Source organism: Bombina bombina, chromosome 1 (genome assembly GCF_027579735.1).
Source record: "Bombina bombina isolate aBomBom1 chromosome 1, aBomBom1.pri, whole genome shotgun sequence".
In the NCBI taxonomy this organism is placed as follows: Eukaryota; Metazoa; Chordata; class Amphibia; order Anura; family Bombinatoridae; genus Bombina; species Bombina bombina.
Genome location: NC_069499.1, coordinates 1,127,157,730 through 1,127,173,645, shown reverse-complemented (window position 1 = coordinate 1,127,173,645; position 15,916 = coordinate 1,127,157,730). Strand labels below are relative to the sequence as shown.

Genomic DNA, 15,916 nt, shown 5'->3' with positions numbered 1-15,916 from the left:
TTCTAAAGGTACAAAATTGGATCTAAGAGTTTTCCCTTGTGAAATTGACAAGGCTTAACAGAGAGCTTTGGAGAATCAGGCCCTACGTGATTTCTAAAGCAGAGATGTTGCCAACAAAATATTATTTTAAATGTTTTACTCATTTACCAGATACCAGCTCGTAGTTATGATTGACCTGTTCAGATAAAATAAAGTTGGTTGAATTCCATACAAAACCGTTACAGATTTATGTAATGATTTAGAAATACAATTACAACTGATAATTAATTAAATGCCGTGGGACAGGACAATGTAACAGAAAAAAGGTTAGTGAGTAAAATCAGCTCAGTAGTATGGTGTTTATACTATGGAAGACTACTAACTATTTTTAAAGGGACACAAAACACTAAGGGCCAGATTGCAAGTGGAGCGCAAAATATCGCTTTGTTATTATGCCCTGAGACACGGCATAAGAACTAGCGCCGTGAAGGGGGTATGTGGTGCAGCGATGGCAGCAAATTGTAAATATATACGTATATGACTATATATATATATATTTATGTGTTAATATGTGTATATACACATATTAACACACATAAATATATATGTATATAAGCATATACATATATATTTACAATTTGCTACTATGTTTTTTTTTTTATTAAAGTATATTACACTTGATTTTGGGGGCATTTGGTGGACAATTATAAAATTAAACAGAGATCTAATTACTACAGTGAGCTCACTGTAGCAATAACCAGCCACTTGTAATGGCTGGTTATTTATCGTGCGCACGCCAACAGGCAAATTTACCCATTTGCGGACGCGTGCTAAATTAGCGCTCCACTTGTAATCTGGCCCTAAATACATTTCATACACCTATCTATAATCATGGGTGCTGCCATTTTGGAACCTAAGTTACATTGGATCAGCCAATAGGATGAAAGCTCAATCCTATTGGCTGATTGCAACAGCCAATATGATTTTTTCAACCTTAATTCCGATTGGCTGATAGAAATCACCATACCGCACAACAAAAGAAGGTTTTTCAGTAACTTGTAATGTCAGCACTATGGAGAGTGCGATAACGCTAATTTTTTTGCAATATTTAGGCACCCAGTTTAGCGCACAACTTGTAATCTTGGTGTTACTTAGAAGCTCCCAGTTTAGCACTGTCAATGAGGTTAGGCTGGGAGAGCAGGATGAGAGCTTCTGTGTGCAGTATTTGCCTTATTGAAATATTTCGCTTCAAGTTTGGATTTATAAACTTGTGTGGGAAGTAAATTGTGGCCAGTTTCAGATTAGAATTTTACAGTTATGTTTTATAGTTCATCCAAAATTCTGTAAATTAAAACGAAAAAAAAAGGCATTCTTATGATAGCTTGTAACACTTTCTTTTTCCTCCATAGGGCAGAAGAACAGAGATGTATGGTTCCATTGTCTACTCCGTGAGTTATGCTAAATCAGTGGGACTTTAATTTGGGGAATAACATATGAGTGTGTAAATACAGACAAATTGTACCAACGCTGTACCTTCCAGAGACTAGGTGAATTGATTGGTTGGAGGTACTTACCACGTGTAATAACCAAGATCATTTGTATTATTGTAATACATTAAAGTGATGGTAAACTTTCCCCTTTTTATAAACAGATCCAGAATGTTAGCAGTATTTTAGATGGAGTTTAATTTATCAGTTTTACCTTTTTAATGAAGCAGTGAAATATAAATACCACACTTCAAAAGTATTTCTTTATGAGCTAATGATTTGAACTGTTCTCCAATCAGCTCTCTAGCTGCAAAAAAAAAACAGAAATTGTGAGTGCCGTAGAGTATCGATTGGAGATCTGTTAAAAAAGTTATCTCCCCAAATAAATTATTTTTCAATTGGGCGGCCTAGAGCGCAGAGTATTTGACTTTCAGTGCTACATTAAAAAGTAAGTTAAAGCATATTTTCAACTGATTAATTACACTCTAAAATATTGTTAACATTATGAATCTGTGTATACAAAGGGGAGAGTTTACCATCACTTATTTATTCTAAATAATTTTATTATTTTTAATAGAATTGCAAAATTTTGTAAAAATAGCTGCAATTATTAATATTATTATTATTATTATTATTATTATTATTAATAATAATAATAAGAAGAAGAAAATGAGTTTACTATTTAAATAACAAGATATTAAATATGCTTATATTTATAATTGTATAACTTTAAATATACACATGTAATTTGCATCAAAAGAAAGAAATGTATTTGTGTGTGTGTGTATCTGAATCATGTCCTTTAAGGGCTATTTATTTATGATATTTGTAGCCACCCAGATGTTCTTTATGCTGTTTACAGTACAATTATGTTACTTGTGGAAGCTCCTTTTAACCTCATTGCACTTTGTGTAGTAGTCATAGCTCTGATAAAACCTTATATATTTGTGAAAATTGTGTGATGTATAAATGCAGTCATTGTTAACAACAATCCTAATAATAAAGACATGTTCTAAGTAAGTTATAAAATAAGTTTTGTCCATTATGCAAAAAAAACTAAATTTATGCTTACCTGATAAATTTCTTTCTTTTTGGACATGGAGAGTCCACGACGTCATTCAAATTACTAGAGGGATAGTCAACTCCTGGCCAGCAGGAGGAGGCAAAGAGCACCCCAGCAAAGCTGCTAAGTGTAACTTCCCTTACCCATAACCCCCAATCATTAGGCCGAAGGAAAAGGGAAAAAGAAGACACACAAGGCTGAAAAGGTGCCTGAGGTTTACTCAAAAAAATGGCTGAATTATAATTAAAAAGAGGGCTGGGTCATGGACTCTACATGTCTGGAAAGAAAGAAATTTATCAGGTAAGCATAAATTTTGTTTTCTTTCCTATGACTTGAAGAGTCCACAACTTCATTCCAATTACTAGTGGGAACCAATACCCAAGCTAGAGGAAACGGAATCAACAGGGAGGGAGAAAAAGGCAGGAGGGCCTAAACAGAAGGCACCACCGCTTAAAGAACCGTGCTCCCAAAAGAAGCCTCAGTCAAGGCAAATTATCAAATATGTAGAAGTTTAAAAAAGAATGCAAAGAGGACCATGTTGCCTCCTTGCAAATCTGTTCCACAAAAGCTTCATTTTTTGAAAGCCCAAGAAGAGGAGCCAGCCCTAGTAGAAAGAGCCGTAAACCTCTCAGGAGGCTTCTGTCCAGCAGTCTCATAAGCCAAACGAATCACACTTCTTAACCAGAGGGAAAAAGAAGTAGATGTGGCCTTCTGACCCTTACGCTTTCCAGAGAAAAAAACAGACAGGGCAGAAGATTGCCTAAAATCTTTAGAAGTTTGAAGGTAAAACTTTAGAGCACGCACAAGATCCTTATGAGAAGAAGGATTAGGACAAAAAGAAGGAACTACAATTTCTAGATTAACGTTTTGATCCGACACAACTTTAGGGAAAAAACCCAAGTTAGTATGAAGGACCACCTTATCTGCATGAAAAATAAGGTACTGGGAATCACACTACAGAGCTGAAAGCTCAGAAACTCTGCGAGCGGAAGAAAAAGCAAGGAGAAACAAAACCTTCCAAGATAACAACATTATATCAACAACATGCATCGGCTCAAATAGAGCCTGCTGCAAAACCTTAAAGGGACAGTCTACACCAACATTTTTCTTATTTAAAAAGATAGATAATCCCTATATTACCCATTCCCCGTTTTTGCATAACCAACATAGTTATATTAATATACTTTTTACCTCTGTGATCTGTATCTAAGCCTTTGCAGACAGCCTCCTTATCTAAGTGCCTTTGACAGACATGCAGTGTAGTCAAACAGTGAAGACTCCTAAATAACTTCACGGGAGTGAGCACAATGTTATCTATATGACACATGTTAACTAGCACAATCTAACTGTGAAAAACTTTCAAAATGCTCTGAGCTAGGAGGCGGTTTTCAACTGTTTAGAAATCAGTTTGAGCCTAGCTAGGTTTAGCTTTTCAAAAATACCACCAAGGGAACAAAGCAAATTTGATGATAAAAGTAAATTGGAAAGTTGTTTAAAATTGCATGCCCTATCTGAATCATGAAAGTTTAGTTTTGACTTTACTGTCCCTTTAAGAACTAGGTTAAGTCTCCAAGGAGGAGCAACAGGATTAAACACAGGCCTGATTCTGACCAGGGCCTGAACTAAAGCTTGAACATCTGGCAAATCTGCAAGAAGTTAGTGCAAAAGAATAGACAATGCAGAAATCTGATCCTTCAGAATACTGACTGACAAACCTTTCTCCAGGCTCTCGTGAAGAAAAGATAAAATTTGGGAAATCCTCACCCGACTCCATGAGAAATCCTTAGCTTTGCACTAATAAAGGTATTTACACCATACCTTATGAAAATCCTGCGAGTAACAGATTTATGAGCCGGAAGCATAGAACTAATGACCGCTTCCGAAAACCCACATCTGGACAGAACTAGGCATTCAATCTCCAAGCAGTCAGCTTCAGAGAATCCAGATTCGGATAGATGAATGGACCCTGAAGTAGAAGGTCCTTCTTTAGAGGAAACCTTCAAGGTGGAAGATATAACATCTTCACCAGGTCCGCGAACCAGATCCTATGAGGCTATGCAGGAGCTATTAGAATTACCGATGCTCTATCCTGTTTGATACGAGCAATGACTCGTGTAAGGAGAGAAAATCTGAGGAAACAGGTATGCCAGAGAGAAAATCCAAGGAACCGCTAGACCATCTATCAGAACGGCCTGAAGGTCTCCTGACCTTGAACCGTACTTGTGGAACCTTGGCTATTGGCGGGACATCATCACAACCAAATCAGGAACCTCCCCACCTGAGGGTTATCTGAAAGAACACTTCCGGATGGAGAGCCCACTACCCGGGATGAAAAGTCTGTCCTCTCAGAAAATCTGCCTCTCAATTGTCCACTCCTAGAATGTGGATGACAGATAGGAGACAGTCGTGAGCTTCCGTCTACTGCAGAAAGCGAGTCACCTCTTTAATGGCCAAGGAACTATGAGTCCCTCCCTGGTGGTTGATGTAAGCCACTGAGGTGATGTTGTCCGACAAGTTCAAAACTACCAGTAGAGAGAGTCTCCTGTTAGGGGGTCCAGATTTATCCTCTGCGATAAATCTGAATGGTCTCCGCTCCATTGACAGAGCATGCAAAGCTGCAGCGGTCGCAGATGGAACCATGCAAAAGGAATGATTTCCATGGAAGCTACCATCAGACCAACCACCTCCATGCATTAAACCATTGATGGGCGAAAAGGCAGACTGGAGGGAAATGCAGGAAACAAGAAGAATGGATTTTCGAACCTCTATCAGGAAATCTTCATGAACATGGAATCTATGATTGTCCCTAGGAAATACCCTTTTGTAGATGGAACAAAAAGGATTTTTTCTACCTTAATTCCGATTGGCCCGTCTGGAGGACCACTTCTGTCGGCTTCGTTAAGGACATCTTGCCGCTTGAATGAAGACTTCTCCCGGTAAGTGAATCTTCGGGGGTTAGTGTTAGGATTTTTTTAAGGGTGTATTCGGTGGGGGTTTTTTTTTAGATTAGGGCTTTGGGCCTGCAAACAGCTAAATGCCCTTTTAAGGGCAATGCCCATCCAAATGCCCTTTTCAGGGCAATGGGGAGCTTAGATTTTTTTAGTTAATATTTTATTTGGGGGGTTGGTTGTGTTGGTGGTGGTTTTACTGTTGGGGGGGTGTTTGTATTTTTTTTTTTACAGGAAAAAGAGCTGATTTCTTTGGGGCAATGCCCCGCAAAAGGACCTTTTAATGGCTATTGGTTGTTTAGTTTAAGTTAGGGTTTTTTTTTATTTTCGGGGGCTTTTTTATTTTTATAGGGCTATTAGATTAGGTGTAATTAGTTTAAAGATCTGTAATTTGTTTTTTGTTTTCTGTAATTTAGTGGGGGGGGGTTGTAATTTAGCTAATTTAATTTATTTAATTGTATTTAATGTAGGGAATTTATTTTATTGTAGTGTAGTGTTAGGTGTAATTGTAACATAGGTTAGGTTTTATTTTACAGATAAATTTGTCTTTATTTTAGCTAGGTAGTTATTAAATAGTTAATAACTATTTAATAACTATTCTACCTAGTTAAAATAAATACAAACTTGCATGTAAAATAAAAATAAACCCTAAGATAGCTACAATGTAACTATTAGTTATATTGTAGCTATCTTAGGGTTTATTTTATAGGTAAGTATTTAGTTTTAAATAGGAATAATGTAGTTAATGATAGTAATTTTATTTAGATTTATTTAAATTATATTTCAATTAGGGGGTGTTAGGATTAGGGTTAGACTTAGGTTTAGGGGTTAATACATTTAATATAGTGGCAGCGATGTTGGGGGCGGAAGATTAGGGGTTAATATATATAATGTAGGTGGCGGCGATGTTAGGGGCGGCAGATTAGGGGTTAATAATATTCAACTAGTGTTTACGAGGCGGGAGTGCGACGGTTTAGGGGTTAATATGTTTATTATAGTGGTGGCGATGTCCGGAGCCGCAGATTAGAGGTTAATAATTTTATTTCCGTGTTTGCGATGCGGGAGGGCCTCGGTTTAGGGGTTAATAGGTAGTTTATGGGTGTTAGTGTACTTTTTAGCACTTTAGTTATGAGTTTTATGCTACAGCGTTGTAGTGTAAAACTCATAACTACTGACTTCAGAATGCGTTACGAATCTTGGAGGTAGAGGGTGTACCGCTCACTTTTTGGCCTCCCCGGACAGACTCGTAATAACGGCGCTATGGAAGTCCCATAGAAAAAAGGGTTTACGAAGTTTACGCAAGTCGGTTTGCTGTAAGGCCAAAGAAGTGTGCGGTACCCCTAAACCTGCAAGACTCGTAATACCAGCAGTACTGAAAAAGCAGCGTTAGGACCTGTTAACGCTGCTTTTTCAGCTTAATTCAAAACTCGTAATCTAGCCGATAGAATTTATCAGGAGAATACATTCAGAAAATAAAACTGTAAGCACATATATTTATAAATTACACAAATAGTGACCGCACCACCTAATGTAATATGCTGTGCTCTGGCACGGGATGGAGTCTGGTCCTAGACTCAATATAAATATAATCAAAAAATCCCAGCCAAGGAGTCTTAGAATGCTATACAAGAGATACTTTAATGGATATTATAAATGTTACAAAAAGAAGAACAAAATAAGATGAGAGCTTACTCACATCCACACCTACCCCATCCACCAAACATATCCGTACCAAAAGAAAGAAAACATTCTATAGGAGTCTTATCAATCCTAAAAAAGAAAAACAAGCTCTAAATCTAAATAAGAAAATGCACCCACCTGGGCGTCCCCAGGGAGTGAAGGCACAATCAACCTGTCACACACAAATAAGTATTAATACAGCTTAAAGTACTAATCAAATATATAAGGTACAAAACATCACAATCTTAAATTATCCTAATATTGCATCAATGTATTCTGAAGTCAGTAGTTAAGAGTTTTACACTACAACGCCGCAGCATAAAACTCTTAACTAAAGTGCTAAAAAGTACACTAACACCCATAAACTACTTATTAACCCCTAAACCGAGGCTCCCCCCCACATCGCAAACACACAAAAAAATATTTTAACCCCTAATCTGCCAAAACAGACATCGCCGCCACTATAATAAATATATTAACCCCTAAACCGCCGCACTCCCGCATTGCAAACACTAGTTAAATATTATTAACCCCTAATCTGCCGTCCCTAACATCGCCGCCACCTACCTACATTTATTAACCCCTAATCTGCTGCCCCAACGTCGCTGCCACTATATTAAATGATTAACCCCTAAACCTAAGTCAAACCCTAACCCCCCCTAACTTAAATATAATTACAATAAATCTAAATAAAATTACTACAATTACCAAAATAATTCCTATTTAAAACTAAACACTTACCTATAAAATAAACCCTAAGGTAGCTACAATATAACTAATAGTTACATTGTAGCTATCTTAGGGTTTATTTTTATGTTACAGGTAACTTTGTATTTATTTTAACTAGGTAGAATAGTTATTAAATAGTTATTAACTATGTAATAACTACCTAGTTAAAATAAAGACAAATTTACCTGTAAAATAAAACCTAACCTAAGTTACACTAACACCTAACACTACACTATAATTAAATAAATGAACTAAATTAAATACAATTAATTACAATTAAATAAAATTATCTAAAGTATGAAAAAAAACACTAAATTACAGAAAATAATAAAATAATTACAAGATTTTTAAACTAATTACACCTACTCTAATCCCCTAACAAAATAAAAAAGCCCCCCAAAATAAAAAAGCCCTACCCTACACTAAATTACAAATAGCCCTTAAAGGGGCTTTTGCGGGGTATTGCCCCAAAGTAATCAGCTGTTTTACCTGTAAAAAAAAGTACAAATAACCCCCCAACATTAAAACCCACCACCCACACAACCAACCTACTCTAAAACCCAACCAATCCCCCCTTAAAAAAACACTAACTCCTTGAAGATCATCCTACCGTGAGACGTCATCACCCAACCGGGCAGAAGTGGTCCTCCAGACGGGCAGAGGTCTTCATCCAAGCGGGCAGAAGTGGTCCTCCAGACGGGCAGAAGTCCTTATCCAGACGCATCTTCTATCTTCATCCATCCGGCGCGGAACGGGTCCATCTTCAAGACATTCAACGCAGAGCATCCTCTTCATCCAGAGTCTTCTTACTAAATGATGGTACCTTTAAGTGATGTCATCCAAGATGGCGTCCCTTCAATTCCGATTGGCTTATAGAATTCTATCAGCCAATCGGAATTAAGGTAGAAAAAATCCTATTGGCTGATGCAATCAGCCAATGGGATTGAAGTTCAATCCTATTGGCTGATCCAATCAGCCAATAGGATTGAGCTGGCATTCTATTGTCTGTTCCAATCAGCCAATAGAATGCGAGCTCAATCCTACATACACATATAAATAACTGTCGGGTCGATTATGAGTTTTGCGCTAAACGTGGTGCGAAACTAACGCCAAAAAAGTTGCGTTATTTCACTCTCCATAGCGCTGCCATTACGAATTACTGAAAGCCACCTGTGCTTGCGATATGGGGGAATAAAGCTCCATACCGCACAAAACCCAAGGGCTGCTTTGACGTGCTCGTGCACGTTTTCGCCCATAGACATCAAAAAAACACCTGCGATCGCGGAATGAAAAATCTCCGTAACGCAGCCCCATTGATGTCTATGGGGGAAAAGAAAGTTACGTTTAAACCTAGCACCCTAACATAAACCCCAAGTCTAAACACCCCTAATCTGCCGGCCCCAACATTGCCTACACCTAAATAAAGTTATTAACCCCTAATCTGCCACTCCCGACATCACTGACACTAATAAAAGCTATTAACCCCTAATCCACCGCTCCCCGACATCGCTGCCACTATAATAAAGTTATAAACCCCTATTCCGCCACTCCCCAAAATCACAGACACTATAATAATGCTATTAACCCCTAATTTGCTGCTCCCCGACATTGTCAACACTATAATAAATCTATTAACCCCTAAACCTTTGGCCTCCCACATCGCCGCCACTAAATAAACCTATTAACCCCTAAACCACCAGCCCCCCCATATTGCAAAACACTAAATTAAACTATTAACCCCTAAACCTAACACCCCCTAACTTAAAATTAAAATTGCAATATAACTATCTTAAAATAAATAAAAACTTACCTGTGGTATAAAAAAAAAAAATAAGTTTAAACTATAAATTAACCTAACATAACTATTCTAATAAAATGGAAAAAAAACTACCAATTAAAAAATATATATTACAAATTTTAAAAAAAACCTAGCACTATAAAAAAAATTAAAAAAATCTAAAATTACAAAAAATAATAAACACTAAATTACGAAAAATAATAAACACTAAATTACGAAAAATAAAAAACACTAAGCTTACAAAAAATAATAAAAGAAATTATCAAAAATAAAAACAATTACACCTAATCTAATAGCCCTATAAAAATAAAAAAGTCCCCCCAAAATAAAAACACCCCCTAGACTACAATAAACTACCAATAGCCCTTAAAAGGGCCTTTTGTAGGGCATTGCCCTAAGTTAAAGGGACATGAAACCAAAATTTCCAATTTACTTCTATTATTTAATTTGCTTCCTTCTCTTGCTATCCTTTGCTGAAAGGTTTATCTAGGAAAGCTCAGGAGCAGCAAAGAACCTAGGGTCTAGCTCCTGATTGGTGGCTGTATATATATATCGATTGTCATTGGCTCACCCATGTGTTCAGTTAGAAACCAGTAGTGCATTGCTGTTCATTCAAAAAAGCATACCAAGAGAACGAAGAAAAATTGATAATAGGAGTAAATTAGAAAGTTTCTTAAAATGGCATGCTCTATCTGGATCAAGGTTTAGGGGTTAATAGCTTTATTTAGTGGTGGTGATGTGGAAGGCTGGAGGTTTAGGGGTTAATAACTTTATTATAGTGGTGATGATGTCGGGGAGTGGCGGATTAGGGGTTAATAGCTTTATTATAGTGGTGGTGATGTCGGGGAGTGGCGGATTAGAGGTTATTAGGTTTATTTAATAGTTGCGATGTGGGTGGGTGGCAGATTAGAGGTTAATAAGTTTAATATAGTGTTTGCGATGCGGGAGGGTGGCGGTTTAGGGGTTAATAGGTAGTTTATGGGTGTTAGTGTACTTTGTAACACTTTTGTTATGAGTTTTGTAAAACATTTTTGTTGCGCAAAACTCATAACTACTGCTCTCAGATTGCGGTATGGATCGTGTTGGTATAGGCTGTAACGCAAGCATTTTAACCGGACCGCACAACCTGTAATACCAGCGCTATGAAAATCCCACGCAAAAACTTAATTTTTTGAGTGCGGAATGGACGTTGCATTACAGGCTAAAATGCTAGCGTTATAGCAATACCGACAAGACTCGTAATATGCGTTACTGTCCATTACGCTGGAATTGCCTTTTTTTCCAGCGTTTAAAACTGTAACGCAAAACTCGGAATCTCGGTGTATGTGTATATATCATATGAGGACTCTAGAATATGCATGTCATAAAATAGAGCATACAGTTCCCTTAGCTGCCACCAGATGGTGGCCAATATTAGAAAAAACTAATTAAAGGGATATTAAACCCAATTTTTTTCTTTCATGATTCAGATAGAGCATGGAATTTTAAGCAACTTTCTCATTTAATCCTATTATCAATTTATCTTTGTTCTCTTGGTATCTTTATTTGAAAAGCAGGAATTTAAGCTTAGGAGCCTGCCCATTTTTGGTTCAGCACCTGGGTAGCACTTTCTGATTGGTGTAGCCAATGTAGCCACCAATCAGCAAGCGCTAACCAGGGTACTGAACCAAAAATGGTCCGGCTCCTAAGCTTAAATGATTGCTTTTCAAATAAAGATACCTAGAGAACGACAACAAATTCATAATAGAAGTAAATTAGAGAGTTGCTTAAAATTGCATGCTCTATCTGAATAATGAAATTAAAAAATTGTGTTTAATATCCCTTTAATTTCAGGAGAAAAATGAAAAATAAAATTTGCATTTATATATTTTTGATTGAATACAATCAGTAAACTTAGTCCCCTCATTGTAGAATTATGTGAACACAAACATAAATAAACAATGAACACAGATATAAATAATATTGGGGATAAATAAAAAAGCGCCTTATAATCTTTTAAGAAAGACTTTTAAAATTTACTCAGATAAATAGCGCACTAAATACTCCGTGATGACTCAAGTGTTCAATCTTTACATGTCGAGGCGGCAAAACTGAACCGCTAATAAAGCAAAACATTTCCAAAATGGTGCCCTTATCTGAGCCTGCGGTTAAACCTCTTTGCAGAGGAACCGCATAGAGAACCAAAAGTCAAATAGAGCCATAACAATAACCACTCTAATCCCCTTCTCTTAAAGGGCCAGTAAACCTAGGAAATAATGTTATCTAGTGCAGAATTATATAACATTAGCTTAGCTCCAGATTTCTAAAGTGAATAGTTAAATACATATCACGCAAAGAAAACAGATTGCCGCTCCTTGATCTACTGAGCGGGTCTGTTTTCTTCTGCTAAGCGCATCATGGGCACGCTGTCTATTCACAGCGCAGCCGATCGCGCTATTAAAATCAATGTAGCTCGCTCCCACTCTGGTCTGGTAGCGGTAGCGAGCTACATTGATTTTAATAGCGTGACCAGGCCAGCTGTGATTAGACAGCGTGCCCAGATGCGCTTAGGAGAAGAAAACAGACCCGCTCAGTAGAGCCAAGAGCAGTGTTCTTTTTTCTTTGCGTGATATCTTTTTAACTATTCACTTTTGAAATCTGGAGCTAAGCTAATGTTATATAATTCTGCACTATGTGCATAATTAGATAACATTATTTCCTAGGTTTACTGGCCCTTTAATTAAAGATCCCATAGATATAGCTTCATTTACATGAAACGGATCTCAAAAACTGAGCTCATCGCTACAATTTACACCGCTTTACCTTGTGAGGGGTGATAAGTACTATGTGAGGAGTGAGAAAGTCTCACTGTAAACACTATTAGCCGAGGGCAGACATAGCGGTTGGAGCCCTAACTGCGCCACAATAATTATGATCAGAGCTGCTTGCTCGATAATTCCTGAACACACAGCCACAATAAAAACAGAGTCCTTACAAAAAGAAACCCATTAACATTTGTAACAATGAACCACACAGGGATAAAAGGAGGGAAAATGAATGTTGTCATGACACCCATTCCCCACACACCATAAGTCCTGGGCTTGTCCTTAAAATAGCCCAGCAATGGAGCGGCAAAATCCCTGTCCCTGGCAGAAAAGCCAGATAGCTGCTCAGCCGCAATAAATCCGAAACGGCGGATATATATAATAAATATACAAACCCTTAAGGAAGGTCACAGGTCCCACTAGGATTCTGAATCTCATAGTCCTTTCAATGATAATTTCTAATCCAGCAAAATAAATATAAATAACAGGACTTAGCCTCCAAGGAAACTTCTGCTGTTGAGCAGGTACAGCAGCTGCAGGTCTGAAAATCTAACTTGACCACTAACAGGGACCTGTAGAAAAAGAAGGAACAGAGTAACCAACCCTGGCTTTCTGCAAAGGGGTAGCAAAGATAGTAGAAGTAAAGCAAAGACAACCTCGCCGCCATCTAACTGCTAAAAACCACAACTACTCTTACTCAAGAGATTGACGTGGACACAGCTAGACCCCAATCCTTGCTTGCAGGGAAAAATACCCATAAAAGGATTAAAGTGAATGTCAAGTTTGATGAATCAGTGCCCGTTTTTTAAAAACCCTATTAAAAACAGAGGCACTTTCATTCATCAAACTTTACATTTCACTGGTTTTGTTAAAATACGTACCTTTTTAAACTTGAAAGCCGCTCCAGCGATTCCCCCTCCTGCCGCTCGTCACTTCATATGTCAGCAATGATGAATATGGCATCCTCCAATCACGGGTCCCCCCCCAGGGGAATCAATGCCTGAGGCAACGCCATGATTGAAGCAAGCCGGATTCCTAATTTTTTACATATGAGGCTTGCGACGGGTAGGGGAAATGCTGGAGCGGCTTTCAAGACTAAAAGGTAAGTATTTTAACAAAACGAGTGAAATGTAAAGTTTGATGAATGAAAGCGCCCCTGTTTTTAATAGGGTTTTTAAAAACCGGGCACTGATTCATCAAACTTGACATTCACTTTAAATATCTTCAGACACCAACTTTGCATATCCTCCATTGACAAAGGCAAAGAGAATGACTGGGGGTTATGGGTAAGCAAAGTTACACTTAAAGTTACACCCAAATGTTTAAACACTTGACAGTGATGCAGTATAGCTGTAAAAAGCTGACTAGAAAATATCACCTGAACATCTTTATGTAAAAAAGAAAGATATTTTACCTCAAAATTTTCTCAGTAACCACATCCCATTGTAAAAGACTTCTAAGCAACAAATCAGTATGTCTGTCCCAGGACAGCGGAAGGAGCAAGCTTTCGTGCACACTATTCAGTGTAAGGAAGTTTACAATGAAATCTCATGAGAGTTAAGTGAAATCTCATGAGATCACAGTAAAAGAGTTCATGGCCTCAGCACTGTTGATGCTTATTGGCTGCTGTTCATTTCCTCCTTTTTTTATTTGTTTTTTACCTGCAGCTGGGTATTAACTGAGTATAACTTTTTACTGAGAAATAACTCTACTGAGCTGAGGAAATTGTGAGGTAAAATATCTTCCTTTTTTACATAGAGATGCTCAGGTGATATTTTCCTGTCAGCTTTTTACAGTTATACTGCATCAGTTTCAAGTGATTTAGCATATGAGTATTATGTCCCTTTAATAGCTTTGCTGGGGTGCTCTTTGCCTCCTCCTGCTGGCCAGGAGTTGAATATCCCACTAGTAATTGGAATGACATTGTGGACTCTCCATGTCATAGGAAAGAAATAACCTTACTGAACTTCTTTATGTAGGACCTAACCCTTAACACTGCCATAAAGTTTACCATTATTAATAAGTTTATTTGATTTCTGATTTTAGGGCCTTCCTGGAAGTCCTGGGTCGCCTGGCCCTCCAGGGCCCCCTGGTCCTCCAGGGGTAGTTTATGTCAATGTAAGTTTCTGGGTTCCCTATGGAATGTTAGAACCTCTAGCTGCTAGTAGGTTTAACATACATGGTTCATACTGTGCAGCCATAGTATGAGACATTGCTGAACAAAAATAATAGATCTATGTCTACTTGCAGAAAGTGTTTCCTGTCCCACCACGGCCGCACTGCAAGCAGGTAAATATGACTGAAAAAAGGGCACCTATAGGACTGGAAAGTAAAAAGGGTATAGACCTTGTCAAAATTTGTTTTTATTACTTATGTACAGACTAATTTAGATGTACAGAATGCCAGGGTTGAGTACATTGCCTGGTATTTCCAGAGCTTATATACCGAATATATATATATATATATATATATATATATATATATATATATATATATAATGTATTTTTTAGAACTTTAGCACCACTGCACATCCAGACTAGTAAGAACAAGATAAGAGTGCTATAATATATATAACTTGCCAGTCTAGATCATAAACAAGTGAAGGCGCACTAACTATCTTGTTATTAACTATCACTGCATTTATTCTATCCAGCCACTTACAGGAGACTCGCAGAACACCGTTAACACAGGTAACAATCAAAAGGCAGGCTCCAAACAACTTCCATCTTTACCAGTCATCCTTCTATTTTAGGGTCTGGTTTTCAAAAATGAATCAGCATGGACAGAAATCTTCATCTTATTTTATTGAGCACTGTATTTAATGCAAGTGCCTCTCTTTCACATATAGAAAAATAGGAAACTCCCATAAATAATATACATAATTGTCAAGGTAAAAATTGTCTTTAGAGCAATCCCTGAGGGACTTCTTATAGAATCTAGAATAGAGCTTTAGAGAATCGGCCCTATGTTATTTGGCTTTTCGCCCTTCTTATAACTTCTTTATACTTTATTCACACCTCTTTAGCTAGTCACACCTTTCTCATCCTTCCTGTCCCCTTTTTACCTTATTTATCACTCCATTTTACCTTCATATTTTTTTTCAATAGATTCCTCAGCAGCCTCTGGTGATACCCACCGATATATACAGGTAATCTCAGCCATCTTATTTACTAAACAATTATTTTAAATATGCAACACTTTCTAGACAATAAGTAATTTTCCTCTAGAATGCAATTGTGAAGATGGCTAATACATCTACGTAGTATGTATAATGTACCTGCATGTCAAAGGTGCCCCTTGATAATAAATAACTAATTGAAAGGTGCAGTTCAGATGATATTTAAAACCAATCACAAATTATTGTAAAATATATGGAATTTGCCTTTTATTGTTCTTTGTTTTAGGGAAGGTATGTGATGTAAGTTGCA

At 37.4% G+C, this 15,916-nt stretch overlaps 1 protein-coding gene across 1 annotated transcript in view; it reads left to right on the top strand.

The window, feature by feature from the left end:
- LOC128645416 (collagen alpha-1(XI) chain-like) overlaps positions 1–15,916 on the top strand; it is a 256,246-nt gene that overhangs the window by 168,560 nt on the left and 71,770 nt on the right. The window contains exons 14-18 of the mRNA XM_053698409.1: positions 1,389–1,427; positions 14,535–14,606; positions 14,739–14,777; positions 15,142–15,178; positions 15,596–15,636. Coding sequence (XP_053554384.1) covers positions 1,389–1,427; positions 14,535–14,606; positions 14,739–14,777; positions 15,142–15,178; positions 15,596–15,636 — 228 coding nt within the window. The remainder of the gene's footprint in view (positions 1–1,388; positions 1,428–14,534; positions 14,607–14,738; positions 14,778–15,141; positions 15,179–15,595; positions 15,637–15,916) is intronic.